This window comes from Pseudonaja textilis, chromosome 4, assembly GCF_049901715.1.
Source record: "Pseudonaja textilis isolate UNSWEBS1 chromosome 4, rPseTex1.2, whole genome shotgun sequence".
Lineage (NCBI taxonomy): Eukaryota > Metazoa > Chordata > Lepidosauria > Squamata > Elapidae > Pseudonaja > Pseudonaja textilis.
This window is the reverse complement of record NC_141993.1, coordinates 13,579,007-13,600,508: the sequence shown is the minus strand read 5'-3', so window position 1 is coordinate 13,600,508 and position 21,502 is coordinate 13,579,007. Positions and strand designations below refer to the sequence as shown.

At 38.6% G+C, this 21,502-nt stretch overlaps 1 protein-coding gene across 17 annotated transcripts in view; it reads right to left on the bottom strand.

The window, feature by feature from the left end:
- Positions 1-21,502, bottom strand: part of CAMK2G (calcium/calmodulin dependent protein kinase II gamma) — a 191,671-nt gene that overhangs the window by 71,650 nt on the left and 98,519 nt on the right. For all 17 annotated transcript variants that reach the window (XM_026710952.2, XM_026710954.2, XM_026710956.2 and 14 more), the window contains 3 exons: positions 4,706-4,760; positions 3,308-3,373; positions 585-657 (listed from right to left, as the gene is read on the bottom strand). In XM_026710952.2, the coding sequence (XP_026566737.1) occupies positions 585-657; positions 3,308-3,373; positions 4,706-4,760 (194 nt within the window). The remainder of the gene's footprint in view (positions 1-584; positions 658-3,307; positions 3,374-4,705; positions 4,761-21,502) is intronic.

Genomic DNA, 21,502 nt, shown 5'->3' with positions numbered 1-21,502 from the left:
TCCATTTTTCCCTCCAACTGGTGTCCACTGTAAGGCAATTGGGTTTTCATCCCAGATCTCTTATCAAGATATATCTTTATCTAATTTTAAAATCCTTTGAATTATTGCGCTACATGAACAGTTAGACCCATATCATATCTTACCTGCATAATTTTCCTTACGCGCAAGGAAAATATGCTCTAACATGTATTTCTTTAAAAATTAGAATGAGAACTGACTGGCAAACCTTTTTCCCTCCACGGAGCTGGGGTGGGCATGGCCTGCCTGTGATGCATCCGGCCCGCCGGCCGTCAGTTTGACACCCCTGCTCTAAATGGTAGTTATGATCTGCTACGAGCAGAAAGCTTACTCTTCATCTCCCTCAACTACAGAACAATATCAATTGGAGACACGAATGTTTTTGTGAATTGTGTAGCATTTGAAGGGACCAGGATATTAAATTAAATGGAAGATTATTAAGCCAAAGACTGTAGCAGAGAAGCATACCAATTTTATACTGCCCTCGGTCCACCTGTGCAACTACCTTGATTTCATTTAACTGTAGCCTCCAGGCAAGGCTACTTTGCACTGGAGCCATGTATTACCTTTAAATCCCTATGTACAATATCATGTTGATGAATATGATTGACACTCTCCAAAATCTGATGAATGCAGTGGCTGCAAAACAAACAAACAAAGCAGAGAAGAAACATGATTTATTTATTTATTTATTTATTGAATTATATAAATATTTTTCTAGTAAGAGTCCCACAGCAAAATATGCTTTTAATCAAGAACTGCAGATTAAAGTTTTAACAATACATAAAATATCGCAAGCAAATATGAGCTATTACTGACAATGCCGGCTTTCTGCATTGTTCTATGAAGAAAATATAACTCACAGCACTTTCTGCAGTACAGCCCTATGCACTGAGAAGTGCTTGGAAGCCATCCTAGCCCAACCTTGACCCAGAAACCTCCTTCCCTGATCGAGGTTATCTTGAAAGAGATTTTGCAAGAGTCCCTGAAATCTGCCACACAAGAAGCCAAGTCCATTAGCCTGTATTTACTATAACCTCTTTGCTAGCCTGGCTGAAACTGAAGATTCTCTCACTTCCTTCATGTTGGGAAGCTGCCAGTGGGAAGTTTAAGTAGCAGTGCACAGAAGGACATTACAAGCATATCTGCACAAAAGGGCTGGAGTCTTTGAAAGGTGCCGCCTGCTTAACTTGCATTTTTACTTCTTCCCTTGTTCCAGCTTTTAAGCTCCACGTTTTCCAGCAAAACAAAAATTTCTCTCTGTCCCTCTCCCTTTGAATGAGTGGTGTAACTTGTCATGAACACGTATTGTATTAGATCAACATTACACCCATACAGTGCCTGCACAAAGCACCACAGACAAAACCTGCAAATGTTTGTTAAGCTAATTTCCAGGCACTTATAATAAAAGTAACAAAACCGGTGGCAGAAGCAGTTTATTGCAAAGAAGGAAGTAACTAATTTTGCACTGTAACAGTTCTCATGGCATAAACCAGGGACATTTACCTGGTTTATGCCTCTCCATGGCAATAGTGACCCTGCCATGGGGTGAGTCCCATATTAATTGACTCTTAGGAGTTTTGAAGTCATAGCCATCACCATTTAAGTGCTTTTGAAAGGGAGTTGGGCACAATTGTTCACATTTTATAATAAATGATATAACTCAATAAATACAACAGAGAAGCTAACTGAGCATTCCTAGAAAGTACCATTGGATGTAAACTACCCAGATGGAGATGTGGCAACCAACTTGCACAATAAGAACCATTTGCCTTAAGTGGAGGCGTAGCTGCTTGCTCTGGGAAACAGCAAGGCGCCTCAACACATTCCCAGGAGGTCCAGGCCAAAGGCGCTGGCAGGGTGAACTACTCTGGCAGGCTCTGAAGCAGGGTGGAGAGCAAGAATCAGACCCACGCTGTATAACTAGAACAGAACCAAATACTTAGGAAGGCCTTTCGGGCCCAAAATGGCACAAGCAAGTGAACACCGCTCTCCCTTCCTTGCAAGTGGCTCTCTGCAGCAACGGGCCAGCAAACAATGACAAGGGAAAAGCAGCAAAGTCAAGATTCAGCTATAGATGTGATCTTCTAGATATACATGTCCTTCCAAAGGTAAACCAGACAGCAATTTCTAGCTAGGCTACCCTGCAGGAACCATACAAGAGCCTTGTGACACCTATTTTATAACGGATATTCTAAATATTTGTAGATTATGTCTATATCAAATGCATGATATAATAAGAGAAATTATTATATATTTATACAGCCATTATATACAGAGGAAAAAATAAGTATTTACTTACATAGAATAACTGCATTGGATATGACCTAAGCTTACTTTGCACTTACAAATTACAAAGGATGGTGGAGAGAAAGATTATATCATTCTCCTTTATAGAAAAGCCACTTATAAAATACCACACAAGACATAGTAAAAATATATGTCATGATTAGATTGTACTTATGACAAAAGCAACAGATTAAAAATAAAGATTGTCTTTACTGTTGAGCTGCTCCTAACCAAACAGTGGCAATGCAGTTTTGGTATTGCAATTTTTAAAAAAGAGAAAGTGTAGGTAGAGTGAGTGTCCTTGTGAAACTGAGGTGCTATCTAGAGGACATAAAGAGAACCAGGGTTCAACTTTGTTCCACTTATCCAAGGTGTACCCAGTAAGCTGCTCTAAGGTTCCAGAGGAGAAGCAAGGCTTGATGAATCTTCAACAAAACCTATCTGCAGTCAATATCAACAACAATGCACTTAAATGCAAGTTACAGGGATTTACTGTTCTGTTCAGTAAGGTGGTTGAGCCCACCCTGCTTTGTAACAGGGAACTAGCTAACTAGCTTTTTTTAAAAAAAAACCACAAATTCAGCAACACAAGCAATTTAAGGGCAATTTTATTACCCTACATCTTAAAGTACTTGAACACCAAGTAATACAGTCAAGATAAGTAGAGCAAAGACTACCTAGCCACATATTCATTTGTTAAAAGCTACCGTGATAAAACAGATTTTATAATATTTTATTGTTCTCCCTATATTTATATAATCTGGCCTAAGAATAATTTATTGTGGCAACTAATGTTTAAAATGGCTATAAACTATTCAAGTATTATGCCTAAATTGTATGAACACTTTCAGTAAAATTTTGTCAAGAACTGATATTTAGCAGATGTCCAAATTGCCGCCATGTTGACCAAGTTGGGGCAGGACTGACATTAGGATATCGGCCATAAATCAATTAAAACAAAATAAAAGTAAGAAACCCATACTAACCAGCATGAACTTACCTAGCATCGGCTTCACTGTAGTACTCCCTGGCAACAATATCTTCAAATAGCTCCCCCCCAGTCACCCTAGAATCAAACATAATCCATGAAATTAAGAAGTCGGATAAAGACTTTGATGAAGCAGATGTCAAACACTAACACTCAACAGCAAATGGAAAGAGAAGCTCCCTCCTCCACTTCTTAAATAATTTTTAAGAGGTTTAATTCCAAAGCAAGAGATAATTAAAGACTAATAATCCTCAATCATGTCTGTTCAGCACCCAATAGCTAACCCTAAGCTTTTTCCTATACCTGTAGCAAGGCCAAGTGCAGGAGCTGAATTGTGCACTGCAGAATGAAATGATGGCAATAAAACTACGGCCTGCAGTCTAGACTACAAATAACCATGGAGTTGTACTACTTCTAATTTAGCCCAAGCGTTATAAATTTACTGGAAAGAAACCAATAGAAACCATGCCTCAGCAGAAGCAATTCTGCTGACTGAACAGGAGGAAGTCTATTCTCTATTTATTTTTTATTTTTTTTTGGGGGGGGGGCTGTCTATCAGCCAATACCCAATAACTGCACACAAGAAAGTAATCTGAAATAACTTCATTATTTACAAGTTGGTCTTAACTCTGTCTTAATTAGCAAATCCTGACAAAAAGACATTTTCTTCTGCAGGATTTAGGGCCATAATACTGTTTGTTTGCTTAAGTTGAAATGGCATGGCATGGCATAGACTAGACTAGACTAGAATAGGAATTCTTTATTGGCCAAGTGTGATTGGACACACAAGAAATTTGTCTTGGTGCAAATGCTCTCAGTGTACATAAAAGAAAAGATACATTCGTCAAGAATCATCAGGTTCAACACTTAATAATAGTCATAGGGCACAAATAAACAATCAAATCGTACTAGGAAACAGTCAATATAAATTGTAAGGATAGAAGTGACAAAGTTACAGTCCTACAGTCACAAGTGGGAGGGGATGGGCGATAAGGAGTGATGAGCAGATTAACAGTAACAGTAGTGCAGACTTTTGTAAATAGTTGAACAGTGCTGAGGGAATTATTTGTTTAGCAGAGTGATGGCGTTCAGGAAAAAACTCCCCTTGTGTCTAGTTGTTCTGGTGTGCAGGGCTCCATAGCGTCGTTTTGAGGGAAGGAGTTGAAACAGTTTGTGTCCGGGATGTGAGGGGTCCGTAAATATTTTCACAGCCCCCTTTTTGACTCGTGCAGTACACAGGTCCTCGATTGAAGGCAGGTTGATAGTAATTATTTTTTTCTGCAGTTTACATGCAATTACATGCAGATACTGTTACTAAGGATGGGAAAGGGAGAGAGGCAGGGAGAAATGTTTCCAAGTCTTACATACTTTTCAATGACCAAAGATAAAAAATAAATAAAGCAGACTTACAGATCAAATACAAGGTAATGGAAACCTTCTTCTGAAATACTCTCATGGAGCCGCACTGCAAAGAAAGACGAAGACTATGAGGAAGAAGACAACGTTTACACTTTTCAGAAGTACGTCAACTTTAACAGGAAAAAAGCTTGCAGCACCTTTAAACCAATATTTTCCCTCCTTTCGAACTAATTACTTTTCTAAATTCCCAGGCTTAACGTTGTAACTGAAATACTATTAAAATATTTACTGTGACAAAATAGCAAACCCTGTTATGCATACAGGCTCGCGGTGATTCCTAAAGCAATGGGGCAGCATCACCTCGCAGCGGGAGAATGAGCCTGAGACAAGGCGGTTAGACACCTAAGACAACACGGATCAATACAGGACTGAAGTGAATTGGGGCGTCCTCATTCAGACCTAGAGGACAAGTACTTTGGAATTAAGAATAAGGAGGTAAATCATGGAGAGTGAGATGAGAACTGGATGCAAAGCTTCTTTTTTCCTTGCTGCTATTTTCCAAAAGTCAAACCTGCTGTTTCATTCAACCCCACCTCCATAGCACAAACAGCATTGCTACGGGAAATTTAGATCAGGAAAAAGGTACTGTAGATTTAAAGGCATTTAAATTTCACTCCTCAATACTACAGCTCTTATTTAGCCATGGACACAGACAAACACAAACACACATACACACGCTTATGATTATTGTCTTTTTAAATGGTAAAATACAAAAAGCTACAGCATCATCAAAATAAGTAGACTGTGCTAGTCAGTGAAGGAAGAATACCTAAATGAAGAAAACAGAAAAAGATCCATATACTGTAAGTACCAATGATACAAAATCACTTCAACTACATATTTTATCAAATAAATCGTAAGAACTCCAGGGAGTCCTCAACTTAGTTGGTTGCTTAGCGACCTATGATATAACAGCTCCCCCGCAAAGGTAGTTAAGGTCTGGTTTTAAAGTTACAGCCATTGAAGTGCCCGGTCATTGTTCAGGATGCTGCAATGGCCACCTCACCTTTTCCCCTCACCCAAGCCTTGGCCTGTTCCAAAGCCGGCCATTCAGACAGGCTTCATATCTTTCAGAGTCTGATTATTATGAGACTGATTATAATCCTGACGTATATTGTTGCTGCTTTAGAAGTAATAGCGCTGTGTAGCTGTCAATCCTACGAAGTAGACCAGACTAAGAACAAATGTCACGTAGGTCCACTCCCCATCATCCAGTCAGAGCTGGAGAACCTTCTTGGATGAGAAGTGAAACATCTTCAAAGAAAAACCAGAAAGTCCAGTTGCCTCTTGAAAGGGGAAAAAAATCACTTTTGGGACAACCATGACCTGGATGACTGAGAATCTCCATAGATATTTAAGTAAGGAACAACTCACTTCAATTAAATGGATTGACACTCCCTCAACTTCAGGTGGCGTAAAAACAATTAACTGTTAACGATATTAATGTATTACAAGTATTTTAAAAATGCTATTTTGAAAACTATTTATATGCATACAAATGCAATGGTTGAAATAGGATATATCTTTTCAGTTGAACCCTGTTTTTTAATACATGGTATTTTTGCACTCATTTTCCATCTATTCATAAAAAATTAAGCACTTGAAAAGTTCATGCAAAACTTTTCAAGAATTAATCTCTAACTACAGTATGTAATTATAAGATCAGCATACAACCTTGGAGTGGTAGACTGCCAGGTGCATTGGTACACCGCAAGCTAAAAGCAACAAGGGTCATAAAAAGTGGGCTTTCCCCAATTTAACGATTATAGATTAATCTTGACTTTTAAAAAGTTGTTTCTATAAGGATCTGCAGTTCAGTGTCAAGTATGAATCAACTTTTCCTCCTTAAAATAAAATTTTATTCCAAAAGAATAAACAGAAGAGATTCTATAGGGCCTTGCCAAAGAGAGTAAGTGGACTGCATAATAATTGCAATCTATATAATGATGCATATTGAAATTGGAACTAGCTGTGATAATTCCTGAAAAATCTTGAGTTCAGCTGGACATCCTAGTAAAAAAAATCAGCTCAGTTAGATGTTACCAAGTCAGGTCTAACCTCAATGATTATATAGACAAATTCCTATCATTTTGATATTTCCTCAGTGAGAACCTGTACAGGTTCCAAGGACATTCCAGCAACCATTTTAATTCTATCCATTCACTTTATCTTCCTATTCTTTTATTTCTCTCAATCTCCCAATAACCATTCTTTCTGTTTTTCTCTCATCCCAAGGTCACGGTTCTGATTACTGAGCATTATCTCAATGAATTAATATGTCTTTATTTGTCCAGTACTGATCAGTAATTATCCACAGGCATATTATTTGCCTATTTGTTTTTATTAACTCTTATTTATCACATTACTAAGCTACCCCACTCCAAATTATTTCAAAGAATTAAAAATAATAGTTGCATCATACAACCAAAGCATCCACAAACTAGCACTATTAAAGGGACAAAGCTATTAATCAATATCCTTAACAACACAAGGGTCCTGTCCACCTCTTTCAACCCTGATTACTGTTGAATAATGTCAATGCCAACAACGTTCATGTGGAGCTCCAGTGATTTTGGGATTAGACCCAAGGCACCTCTTACTGTTTGTCTTTCCTTTCTTTTGCCACAGTCCTTCTAGTTCTATTTGTAGTGCTTTTGTGATGTTCTATTTTATTCTGCTGTGTCTAGATATTGCAACGTTCACTGTCCAGATTTTGTTATCTATTATTATTAATAATGTTCATTAAACATGAAACTCAGTCAACAGAACATTTAAAAATGTATCACTATTACTACTACTACTACTACTACTACTACTACTATTATTATTATTATTATTATTATTATTATTATTATTATTATTATTATTATTATTATTTGCACAGTCAGCCAGATGTTCAGACTGGATTTGGCATTTTTGTCTACCTATCGAGTCCTTAGCAAGGACCCGGGATAGGCAGATCTCGATGTTTGATGATGTTACAGATTAGTGTTGCAGGATGGAAGCTGTTCCTAGTAAAGCCATCTTTTGCAATTGACTAATGGTGAATTTTGTCAATGCCAATGATGTTCAAGTGATACTCTAGTTGTTTTAGGATTGCACCCAAAATGCCTATTATCATTGGTACTACCCTTGCTTACTTTTGCCACAGTCGTTCTATTTCTATTCATATGTCTTTGAATTTTGTGGTCTTCTCCAATTCTTTCTCTTCTATTCTGGTGTCTCCAGGCACTGCCACATCCACTATCCAGACTTTTTTGTCTTTCTTATTGAGAATTGTTAGATCCCGGGATGTGACAGATTCTGTCTAAAGTTCCAGAGCAATTTAATTTCTTTATCATTATTATTATTGATCATTGCACGGTCAGCCAGATGTTCAGACTGGATTTGGCATTCTTGTCTACTTATTGGATCCTTACTAAGGAGCTGGGTAGGCAGATCTAGGTGTTTGATGGTGTTACAGATAACATTGCAGGATGAAAGCTATCCCCAGTAAAGCCGCCTGTTGCAATTGAAATTGTTGTTATTTTTGTTGTTGTTCTCAAGGTTTACTTTCTGCCTTTCTTTGATTATCACAATATAGTATTTTGAAAGTCACTTGGATCTTTACCTCTCTGGAATTTTTCCCCGTTAATGTTTCACAATGATTTTATCTTTTGCTATGTTCCTTAGCTTCTCTTTCACATCTATTCTACAAACAGATCCTATGTTCTGACAACATGACTTCCAGGTCAAATATACTCTCTTCAATTTTTAAGATTTAGCTACTATATTTTGACAGCAATTATTATTTTCTATCCTACAAACTACATCTAGAAGTAGACTGGTTAACTGGATTGCAGACCCTTTTTAATTTCTTATGTACTCAGTTGGATTGTGGTGTCATCCAGACAATCGAGTCTGTATTTATGTTTTTGAAACAAGTATTAGCAATGAATAAGCAATTATCTTTGCAACACTCTACTAATCTATCCCTTGCATTATTTACCAAGTTCACATCTTCCTGTAATTTCAGGTTCTTCCATTAGTTCAAGTTCTACATTCCAATCACCCATTAGTAATATATCCTTTTTAGATGGAGCATTTGGCATGATTTGAATTTCCCAATGACTTTCATACTGAATCTGTAGTACAGATATACTCTGAATCTGTAGTACAGGTATACTCTATACACTCACACAAAGTTAATGTTTACTGGATATCCACTAATTCTCCTAGATATGAGCATATCATTTATTGGACTACAGACAATCACATACTTAGCACAGTTCTTTCTGAGTATCGTTGCCACTCTGTGCCTTCATGTGCCTCATGTTGTTAATAAATGTATTGTGTAATCTTATAAATTAAGTGGCTAATTCTGATCCACTTAAATTCATTTATTCCTAAAGCTTCCAATTTGATATGTATTATTTCCTTTTTGATAATTTCTGCAGCATTTATTTTTTAAAAATAGAATATTTTATGCCTGAGATTAAAAATCTGAAATTGGAAAATTATCTTGCTCATTTATTTTTAAAAATAATTATGTGCTTGGAATTCTGTATTTATAGTTGGAAAATTTGTACAGAAAAACCTCAAAGCATCAAGAAATTTTAGTACACCTTTACAACAGGGCTGCCAAACTTGCGGCCTGTAGGCTGGATGCGTCATGCACTGGCCACACCCATGCCTGGTTTAGCAAAGGGGGAAAAGTTGTGATATGTCACGTGACAATGCCATTGTCAGCCTTCAAGATTTTCTCCCTTTGCTTTGCATCTTTCGGCTGTCATAAGTAACTGGGGGAGGAGGGGGGAATGGTTATGGGAAGTGAGCTGGAGTTTTTACAAACCAGAACTGTATAAACTGGGGGGGGGGGGTACATTCCTGCTTAGGTTTCTATCCTATTCCTTTAAAAATGCTCCCTTTGTTTATGTGTTGACTACAGAAACTTGAACACTATTTCAGTGGAGAACGTGTACCCCCTCCCCTTGATGAAAGACATGTTGGCCCACTTGGCCAAAGGGAAAATTTTTACAAGACTCGACTTGAGAGAAGCATACTACCGGGTTCGAATTAAGGAAGGGGATGAATGGAAAACTGCTTTTAACTGCCCAATGGGTTGTTTCCAATTCAACGTTCTTCCATTTGGCCTACAGGGGCCCCCTGCAGTATTCATGCAAATGATCAATCTGGTGTTGCATGAACATCTATACAAAGGGGTGTTTGTTTATCTTGATGATATTTTTATCTACACGGAGACTCGTGATGAACATGTGAAACTAGTGTGGTCAGTTCTGGAAAAACTTCGAGCTGCTGAGCTGTATGCAAAATTGTTCAAGTGTGAATTCCACCAGGAAAAAATTGACTATTTAGGTTATTGCATCTCACATGATGGCATAGAAATGGATCCGAGGAAGGTTCATGCCGTTTTGGAATGGGCCCCTCCCCACACCAGGAAACAACTTCAAAGTTTCTTGGGATTCGCTAATTTTTACCATCAATTTATCCCTGCTTTTGCGAAGCTTGCAATGCCTATCACAAATCTCCTAAAAACCAAAGGGGAGGTGAAACCAAAGCCTAGTAAACCGCCGGAGTGGTCCATGGAATGTCAAGCCGCTTTTGAGAAGCTGAAACGACTGTTTGCTGCTGAATCAGTACTCAAGCACCCGGACATGGACGCTCCTTTTGTAATCCAAGCTGATGCGAGTGACGTAGCAGTCGGGGCGGTGTTACTATGAGCAAACGAGATGGGGACTCTGCAACCGTGTGCATATACTTCCCGTAAACTAACTGAAACCAAAAGAAGATGGGCCATATGAGTAAAAGAACCTTTTGCAGTTCATGGGCTCTGTTAACCTGGAGGCATTTCTTGGAAGGGGAAAAACACCCATTTGAGGTGTGGACAGATTATAAAAATTTGGAGGCTTTGAAAATGCCTCGGAAGCTGTCTCCCAAGCAAGTTCGCTGGGCGCAGTACTTTAAGCGCTTTAATTTTTCACTGAAGTACATTCCGGGGGAGGAAGAACTTCATGGAGGATGCTTTATCTAGATTACCTCAATATAATAGTGTTCACCAAGAAGTGGTACGGCCGATTGTCCCAACCAAACAGTTGGCAGCTCCAATGGTTACCAGAGCCCAGAAAAAGAAGGAGGTTGATTTATCAAATGATTTGACTGCACAATTAAGAGATGCTCTAAAACTTGATGATTGGTTTCTAGTTCACTCAAATAACTGTATGGTTAGAGGTGGATTGGCATGGGTGGGGGCCAAATTATATGTGCCAGCGAAGCTGAGAAACCAAATATTACAGCAAGCTCATGACTCTAAAGCCGCTGGTCATTTTGGATTCGTGAAAACCTTACACTTGGTTAAAAGGCAATTTTGGTGGCCTACCTTGAAAAAGGACATTGAGACTTATGTAGCTAGTTGTCCTATCTGTGCCTCAGCCAAACGGCCTTCTGGGAAACCAGCAGGCTTACTACAAAATGTGGCTAGACCAACGGCTCCATGGAAGGAAATCTCTATGGATTTTATAGTGGAATTACCTGAAAGTGGGGGGAATACAGTTATTTGGGTAGTAACTGATTTGTTTTCCAAACAGGTACATTTCATACCTTGTGCGAAAATCCCATCTGCAAAAACGTTGGCTAAACTGTTTATTTTACATATCTACAGGTTACATGGGGTTCCTGAACACATAATCTCAGACAGGGGTGTCCAGATTACCTCAAACTTTTGAAAGGAGTTCCTGACGTTATTGGGCTCTGCCCAGGGCTTAAGCTCTGCCCACCACCTACCAACCAATGGGGCTTGTGAGAGGCTAACTCAGTATTGGAACAATATCTTCGATGTTATATAAATTACCAGCAAGATAATTGAGCTGACCTATTGCCATTCGCTGAGGTGGCATATAATTTGGTACATAGTAGTACTGGGTTTACTCCGTTTAAAGTGGCTTCAGGACAAGACTTTGTACCCATACCCGAGCTTCCACAGAAGAAACCTAACATTCAGTCATTAGATGAATGGATAACACAGCTCCAGCTTAACTGGCTGGTTACCCGTAAAGCATTAGATAATGCTCATCAAGCTCATAAAAAATTTGCAGATAAAAAGAGAACTCCACAAAAACCATATCAAGTGGGTGATAAAGTCTTTTTATCCACCAGATATTTGCAGACCACACAAGTCAAAAAAGCTTGGACCTAAGTATGTTGGACCTTTCTCAACTGAACGAATTGTGAACCCTGTAGTAGTCCAACTGAAATTACCAAAAACTCTTCGATGGATCCACCCTGTTTTCCACGTTAGTTTATTAAAACCTGAACATACCTCCGACTTGAGACCAACGCAGGTCGATCCCCCTGTACCATTGCTAATTGAAGGTGAACAATGTTTTGAAGTTAAAGAAATTTTGGATTCTCGAAAATAAAAGGGTCGACTCCAGTATTTGGTTGCTTGGAAACATTTTCCTCCTTCCCAGGCTGAGTGGGTGAATGAGAAGGATGTTAGAGCTCCTACACTTATCAAGGCATTTCGTACTAAATATCCTGATAAACCCTAAAAAATTAGTATGTTGCTGTTACATGTATATTTTCTATTACTTTCTATTTTTATCTTTTTTAGGACTAACGTCTCTTTTCTAGGTGGGCTGAATGTCAGCCTTCAAGATTTTCTCCCTTTGCTTTGCATCTTTCAGCTGTCATAAGTAACAGGGGGAGGAAGGGGAAATGGTTATGGGAAGTGAGCTGGAGGTGTTACAAACCAGAACTGTATAAACTGGGGGTGGTGGTGGTGGTACATTCTTGCTTAGGTTTCTATCCTATGCTATGCGCAGCTGCAAACCTTTATCAAACTATGTCAAGGTCAACAGACAGAAGCCTCATCACCACCTGGAGATGCCTACATGATGATACACACAACTTTTAATTGGATGAGCCAATTGAACTATTGGAGGTGGGAACGTTGCCATTACTTTGTATATGTGATTTACGCGCCCATTTTCTCAGATTCAGAATTCTTTTGTTGCTACCACTTGATTTCCAGTAAAAGATATCTTTTCTCTGATTAAAGGACTTTGAATGGAGCACCAGCTGACAGCCATGACGATGCGGATTTGACACCCCTGCTCTACAATAAAAGGATGAAACAATTAAGGGCAATTTTGTTTTTAGTCTAAATTTAAAGTTTTTAAATTACTTTACCTGACTTTGGTTAAGGACTATAATCCAAACCACCTGGATAGAAAATGGTGCTATAATACTGTATTTGATATGGAATATACTCCTTTATTCATCAGCCTAACTTCCATACCTGGAAAGATACTGGAAAAAAATAATTAAAAAAAACAGATTTGTGAACATCTAAAAACAACTAAAGTCATAACTACTAGCCAGCACGGGTTTGTTAAAAACAGATCATGCCAAACCAATCTTATTTCATTCTTTGACAAAGTGACTAAATTAGTAGACCAGCGAAATGCTGTGGACATAATATATTTAGACTTCAGCAAGGCATTCAACAAAATAGACAACAACCTACTTCTTGGTAAGCTAGAAAAAAGTGGGATAGATAGGATTAGATGGATTCATAACTGGCTGACAAACCATACTCAATGAATAGTCCTTAATGATACTACATCTAGATGGACGGAAGTAAGCAGTCGGGTACCACAAGGTTCCGTCTTAGCCCCAATACTCTTCAATATCTTAATAAATGACTTAGATGAGGGAACAGAATTTATCAAATTTGCAGATGATACTAAGCTGGCAGAAACAGTCAACACCCTAGATTAGCTTAAGATCCAGATGGATCTTGACAGACTTGAACAATGGGCCCTATCCAACAACATGAAACATGGAGAGAAGCAAGGTTTTACACCTAGGCAGGAAAAAGCAAAGGTCCAAGTACAGATTAGGTGAAACCTGTCTCAAAAATAATAACTGTGAGAGGGACGCTAGAGTCCTAGTAGATAATCACTTAAACATGAGCCAGCAGTGTGCGGCACCTGAAATTTTGGTCACCATTTTGACAGAACTTTGAAGTCAAAAACATTTTGGACTCTTGTATACACTAGGGAAAAACCCAGTGTTTGGTAGCCTGGAAAGACTTTCCCGCCTCACCTGAAAATCTAACACTAAAAATCCAACACATTAAAGCCTCCAAACTGCTTTGAAAATTCCATGACCGATACCCAGATATGCCGCATTGAATTGTTTACTGATTGGGAAATTTTGTATGTCTCTCCCACCCCTCTCCTTTTACTTTTGCAGGACTAATGTCTCTGTCAAGGAGAGCAAAATGTCAGATCTGCCTGGCTCGGCTTGGGGGTCTCGCAGACATCCTGCCATAAAAAGAAGTGGAGGGAAATATGAAAGGGGGAAGAAGGGAGGAGGATGAAAGGGCAATAAAGCTTATGTGTACGTGATAGGAAATCGGGAGTGAGGAATGGCAGGTGATAAGGGCCAGAACAGCCAATCCTGTTTGTACCAGAATCCCATGCTCAGGCACCCTGAGAAATATGCAGATTACCCTCCAAACATCTACATCTTGGCGAGCTCGGGGTGGCTGGAAACAGACTGGTCATGGGAGGGGCAGGGGGGGAGGAGAACTTAACCTTATTTTTGTATCTAGTGAGCGTGGGAGGTTTCAGAGCTGGCTTGACTTTACTGCACTCAACATCCTTAATAAAGAACCCTTTGCTTTAACCAAATGGAGTTGAAGGCCTTTCTTTCCTAAGTAATCAGATTGGGGAAGGTTTGACACTACTGGATTATCTTGAAGAGTCCATATAGAGACTCATGAGCATAGATTAAAAAACTTAATCTGTCCAAAGGTATTAGTATCAAGAGAGAGACAGCTACTCCTATTTTTCAACATTGATCTAAGAAAACGTGAAAATTTACAGAAGCAAAATAGGCAAAAATTATGTAAAAATGAATTGCATCTTCATTACCAGTGCCTCTTTATATTAGCATTATGAAGCTAAACGTAATTAATTTTATAGGATTTTTTTTCCAGACTATGACTCTTATGCACTGTTTAGATATTCCTTCCACCCTTTCTTGTTCTTCAAGCGTTTCTTGTTGTTTTTCATAGTTCAAAATCTCCATTTCTAAAAAAATTGAAGTGTGAAGCTAAAGGATCCTCTTCCCTCTTGCGACTCTTATTTCATTTTTTTAAGTTCCATTTTTAATTCCTCAAGGAGTACTGCCATTTTAAACACTTTATTATTATTATTAATACTTTATTTGCGGTCACAGACCAAAACACAAGTACAACAAAAAAGAACATGGGAAAATTAGTCATGAACAACTGATCACCAAAAACTTGACTAAGGGGAATTACAGCATTCTCCTTTGATGGTTACAGATCTTTAAAAAAAATGGAAAATTGAGAAGTGATGTATGAGGAGCCATCCTCTAGACAATATAAGAACAAATTACTAACAATTTTAAACGCTTTTAAACAACCACCTGATTGATTTTAATTCAAACCACTAAAAATCCAACACCCAAAATTCCAAAAATCACCAAGAAATCCAATGCTGTTTCTTCTTGCTTCTTTCTTCCACTTTCCCTTTCCAGGGACTCTTGCATAGATGTTATCTCAGCTTATCCCGGTCTGTCAAGCTCTCTCCCTTTGTCTTCCCTCCTGCTCAATCTTGTCCGGTCAGGTTCCTCTTTGAGATGGCCATTTCTGACCACTGCTGCAATTGCCTTCATGAAAGGGAGTAATGCCAAGCCAAAGAGTAGAGATGCGGCTCCCCTCAACTCAACTGGTGGTCTCCCCCCTCTTCGCCACCTCTACGGGGTGGCTTCAGCCCTGAATCCAAAGGATCGGGGCGCTCCAGCGGCGAGCACGGATCGAAAGCCTGCATGATTGTGGATTTTGGTGTGTTGCCAAAGAAACCCAAACCGGAAATCCATTTTTCCTTATTTGGTAATGTAATTGATCCAGATGGAGATCACATCATAAATGGGATGTCACTATGGCATTATACGGACAATTTAGTGTGTTGGCAAGATTGCTCAAAACAAACAAGGCCAACTGAGACTGGAAAGAGTACAGGATACGCATCCCAAACAATGCAGTTCCCAGTTACCTACACTGTGTTCAAATGAAGACACAGAGAAAAATGCAAAGAAGGGAAAAGATATGTCTTATTACACAATATCTTTGTCAAATCAATTTCAAAATTGGTTCTGCCCATGAAAAAATATTTTTGAATCACTTAATACCACAGACTACTTACTGTAGTATACAACACATTTCAGATAACTAGGGTGTGAATCTATACTGCTTCTATTATCTTTGTATTCAAAATCAAAACTCAAATGGAATTTATATATTATATAGAGTTTTACTGATTTTTTTAATATGTGTGAGCACGGTAGATGAACAATGCAAATCAATAGCTAGGTCAAAAATTCAGTGGACCTGAATGGAGTACCTGTTACTTATCCATTAAATCAACAGCACATGAGCCTCAATGCCCGGGTCAAACAAGAGCCAGAAATTTCTGATACTGTGCAAAGTCCTTGCAAAGATGACTGAGTGACTCTCCCTCCTTACCCTTTAAAGAACATTTTTTAAAGAAAAAGTTCAAAAACAAAAAACATCAGGTCCAATCAGAATTGGTTGCTGGATTGGCTGAGCTGAAGGGGCTTCCTCATTCTTGCCCCTTTCTTCCCAGGGTCACAAGCTGGTGGGGCCGTGGTAAAAAGCAGGAACAGCAAGAGGAGATTCCTAGAGCAGCTCAGGGGCTGTGTTTGATTTCTTCTGTGTCCAATAATAGGAGGAGAAGACTTGCCCTTTCACTCCTATTAGAATGGCTGGGGAACCTTTAGTTAAGCCCAGACCACCATGGCTATTTAGGGATAAAAATCTCAGTTCTACTAATCCCAGTATTAGTTGGGTTATAGTATTTGCAAAGCTAAACTCAACATCAGCCGTAGAGGTCCAACCAATTAACAAAATTAAACCCAAATTTTTAAATCCTTTTTAAGCTCTCACCATCCATCAATTAAAATTCAACTTTCTAAACTTCCATTCATGAAAGTCATTGACATTTCTTTTGCTGTAGCAATGGTGCAGGGTAATTCTCACCACCACCAACCTATGAGAGTAAAGAGTCTCGGCTACCCACCCAAGACGTGGGTGGATTTTATAGTACTGGAATTGCTCTAGGACTGCAAATGATGGACACTGAAAACAGAGATCTTAATTCTTTGGACAGTAATACCTGCATAATATTTTTGAAGTCTTTTTCAATGGATGATGGTAATAGTCACGTAATCAAAGTCACTTCTATCATATTCCCTAGATCAGTGGTTCTCAACCTTTTCTTCACCATGGACCTCTTCTAAATATCTTTTTTGGCCACAATTCATGGCCATGGACCCCTCAACACTTAAATCATAACAATTATCTCAAGACTTAAATCATAACATTTCTTCAAGCCTTCGTGGACCCTCTGTGATAATGTTGAGGCCCCTCAGGGTCTGTGGACCACAGCTTGAGAACCACTGCCCTAGATACTTGCCAAAGAGCCATTAGCAAGCCTCCAGGACAGGGGTCTCCAACTTTGGCAACTTTAAGACTTGTGGACTTCAATTCCCAGAATTCCACAGCCAGCTTTGCTTGGTTAAGGCATCAGGTTAGAAACTGGGAGATCGTGAGTTCTAGTCCCATGCTGGGCACAAAGCCAGATGGGTGACCTTGGACCAGTCATTTTCTCCCAGCCCTAGAAAGGAAGCAACGGCAAATCATTTCTGAAAAAAATCTTAACAAGAAAACTGCAGGCTCTGGTCTAGGCAGGGCCTTAGAAATGGACATGATTGAATGGGAAAAAGAAAAAAAATCCGCCATATTACTCAAAATATTACCTTTAGCATCAGGATATGCTGAAGCTAAAGATATAAGATACATACGACCTAACAATGGCCAAGGAAATATGGCTATATGTTATGTTATGTTATTATATATATATATTATATATTTTTAACAATATTACTGATAGATCAATTGCCTCCGAGGGCCACAGCCCACTCATACTAGCACAGCCAGGGCACAGAAAGAAAAGACTGGGAGCAGCCTACATCATCAACCACAGACCGAGCAGCCGAGCTTTGCCAGCAGGGCTGCAATGTAGCTGCCAGTAAAAATATACTCTTAAATAAAATCTGTCAAGGAGAGCGCAGCTTCCCACCCCCAGCTTTCATGATTATATTAAAAGGGTCAGTTTTTTCTCTTGCTGCTAGTTCCAGAAATTCCAGAAAGACTGAGCTTTTAATTAAACGTTTGTCTTTAAAAGCGTAAGGTGTAATACAAATAATTCTTCAGAAAGACTCTGCTCCAATAGGTAGCCATGGATCATCTAGCTTACTCTAGTGACATGTAGACAGTAAACTAAGAAGCACATTAAAAAAATTCTTAATCTCTACATCCCAGCCAAGGAATATGAGTGATGTAAGGTTTAGAGCTTCTTGTAAAGCAACACAAATGTAGACAATCTAGATGGCAGCAGAGAACTACAGAAAAGAGTCTTTCATAGCAGCAAGGGGACATATTGTTAAATTCCAGAACAAGCAGATACAGATAATCAGAATTGGAAGGGACCTTGTAGGTCATCTAGTCCAACCCCATGCCCAAGCAGGAGACCCTACACCATTTCTGACAAATGGCAGTCCAATCTCTTCTTGAAAGTCTCAAGCTTCATGTCATCAAGACAAAAGGCAGGATCTGCCTTTCGAGGTAAAGATCTGCTTAAGAAAAGCAAATATGTTATGCATCAACTTCTGAAAGCTCTGAGGAATTATTGGAAGTTTTTAGCTAAGGAAAATTAATTGCCAATATTTGCCAAATGTGGTTGGCAGACATTCAGCAAGCTAAGCATAATTTTCAAGAATAACCTCCCACCTGTGCCTGAAGAGAAAAGTTTTCAATCGGTATGTGCTACGTATTCAAACATATGCCAGCGAAACATGGACACCAACCTCACAATCGATAAAGCTACAAGTGGCGCAAAGAGCCATGGAAAGGTACATGTTCGGCATCACAAGACAAGATAGAAAGACCTGCACATGGATTAGAGAACAAACATCATCAAGAGAGTAACAGAATTGAAATGGCAATGAGCTGATCACATAGCAAGAATTGATGGCAGGTGGACTAAGGCATCATAGAATCGATTCTACTTGATAAAAAGCATCCACAAAAGAGATATAAAACAAGACGGATCAACATCAGTAGCAAGTATTGTGTGCCCAAAAGCTCAAGACCACATTGATTGGGAACATGAGGAAAAGGCCTTCATTCGCAGTTGATAGACAATGGCTAGAATGATGATTCTAACCAACTTAGCTGACAACTTTGCCATCCAAAAGGTAGAAAGGGAACTAGAGGAAAAACTATACTGGACCTAATTCTTACTAATAGAAAATAAGTGGTAGAGGGAGTTGAAGTCACCAGAAACTTGGGCAAGAGTGACCATGTCTTATTGGAATTCAATATAATGCAATCACAAGCAATAGAACATAATCCAGCCAGTGTTTTAAACTTTAAAAGAGCTGATTTTAACAAACAGAGAGAGAGAGCCTAAGAAACATTCCATGGATGAAATTCCTGAAAAAGGGGAAACTCAATAAGCATGGAAAACTCTGTAAAATATGATCATAAAAGTCCAGTCCAGCAGAGTAAAACTGAAAAAGAAGAAGAAATCCAAGAAAAAAAAAGAGGATGGTTGCACAAAGATCTCTCTGGTAAACTTAAAGACAAAAAGGATAAGTACAAAAAATGGAAAAACAAAACTAGAGGCAGAATATCAGCAGATAGCCAGAATTTGCAAAGATGAAGTCAGGAAAGCAAAGGCTCAAAATGAACAAAGACTTATAATGAAAGTCAAAGATAATAAATATTCCAGTATTTGAGAGGTCACCACAAAGTACAGAAGGTCAAGTCATTTTCCAAAGCACCAGAGGGCAGGACAAAAAACAATGGATGGAAACTAACCAAGGAGAAAAGCAAGCAGGAATTAAGGAGAAACTTCCTAAAAGTGAGAACTAATGGAACAGAAGTTGTGGATGCCCCATCACTGCAGCATTCAAGAAGAGACTGGACAGCCATCTGTCTGAAATGGTCTAGGTTCTCCTGCTTGAGCAGGGAGTTGGACTAGAAGACCTCCAAGGTCCCTTCTAGCTCTATTATAATTGATTGATGATGATGATGATTCGCCAAATATGGTTTCTGCATAGTTCTGGTTTAATGGAATGTTCTGGACAACTTTGGAAGGAAAGTGTTGTATTTTTTGTTCTGATGCAAAACTATTTTTGTTGAGGTAAATAGTAATTTTCTATTTACCTGTTAATTCCTATTATTCCCTATTGAAATAAACCAATTCAATCAGGGACTGCCTTGTTTGTATAGTTAAGGCAGCCGAGGTAATCCAAGTTAGTCTGAAGGCTTCCCATATAAGGTCTGGTTCATTTCTTTTTTTGGAGCAATGACTTTAGAAGGAAAGCGACACATTGCCTGCACTGTATCCTCTCCAAGCCTATATTAATTTGGGGAAGAGAGAGGATCTAGCCTGAGGTAACTGCAGAGCTGTTTCTGAACTGCTACAACCCATCATTCTGAGTTGGTCATAGCCAATGCGACATCTGCCATGAAGACAAATTTAAGGAACAAAATCTTAACAGAAACTTCGCCAAGACGTGAGCAGGATATAGGGTTCATCAAGACCTCAGAAGGCATGACAGTAAAGTACAGAAAATCAATGGGCCTCTTGCTACTCATTTTTAGGTTTTGATGGAGAGTGTATAACATTATTTTGCCTAATCTCAGGTTCTTCGCTGCTGGTCCTGACAGTTTCAGCAACCACACTAAACTTTAGATGAGGAGTATGTGAATAATAGTCAGGCTGCCTAACTTCTGCAATGCAGATCTGAGGCTACTCAGGAAGCAGAATGAAGGACCTTAGAGTTGTCCAGTCATCTGACCACAAATCTAAACTAGTAATATCAATAAGTGGATATTGGTTTTGAAATCAAAACCCCCTGGAGATCATCAAGTTGACTATTCCCAGAATAAAGTTGACTTAACTAAGTTATGATGCAGTAATTAAGATTTTTTCCCAAGATTCCAATCTAGAACATGGTTTACCAAGAGAACTTACTGCAGCTAGAATAACATTCCAAACATGCGGATAGTTTCCTCTGAACTTCTAACTGATGAATTGATTTAATGAAGCAGGGTATGCTTTATTTTGTTTTAATTGCATTATTCTATACATATTAATTTATATTTATGTCATATTTATGATAAATAGAATAAAGTCTTACCTCAAAATCCCAATCTCACATAATTATAAGAAAAATGTACCGCAGCATATGCCCTTATTTTCAATTACCACTCAGTATTAGCACATATACAAATATTGAGGGTATAGTAAAAGCTGCCTTAAGGAGAGATTAACCTGGGAACATTAATCTCTCCTTGATAGGGCTTGATCTTCACACATACACAAAACTGGCTAAATGCTTAATGATGCACATTTAACCGAACTTAACCACACAATTGTGCAATTAAATTTTATACCTTTGTGAACATTAAAACTTGTGATACCTAGAAAATAAAGTATGGTATTTGCTTTCACAGAGGTTAAAAGTGCTGAACTATTTAACTACACAAACAAAAACTGAAAAGAAATTTCATCCTGCATTCACATAACCCCAAACTATTACCATGATTATCTTCTCATTTCATGAATTGAGGACAAAGGAGTTTTTTCTTTTGTGTCCATTTAT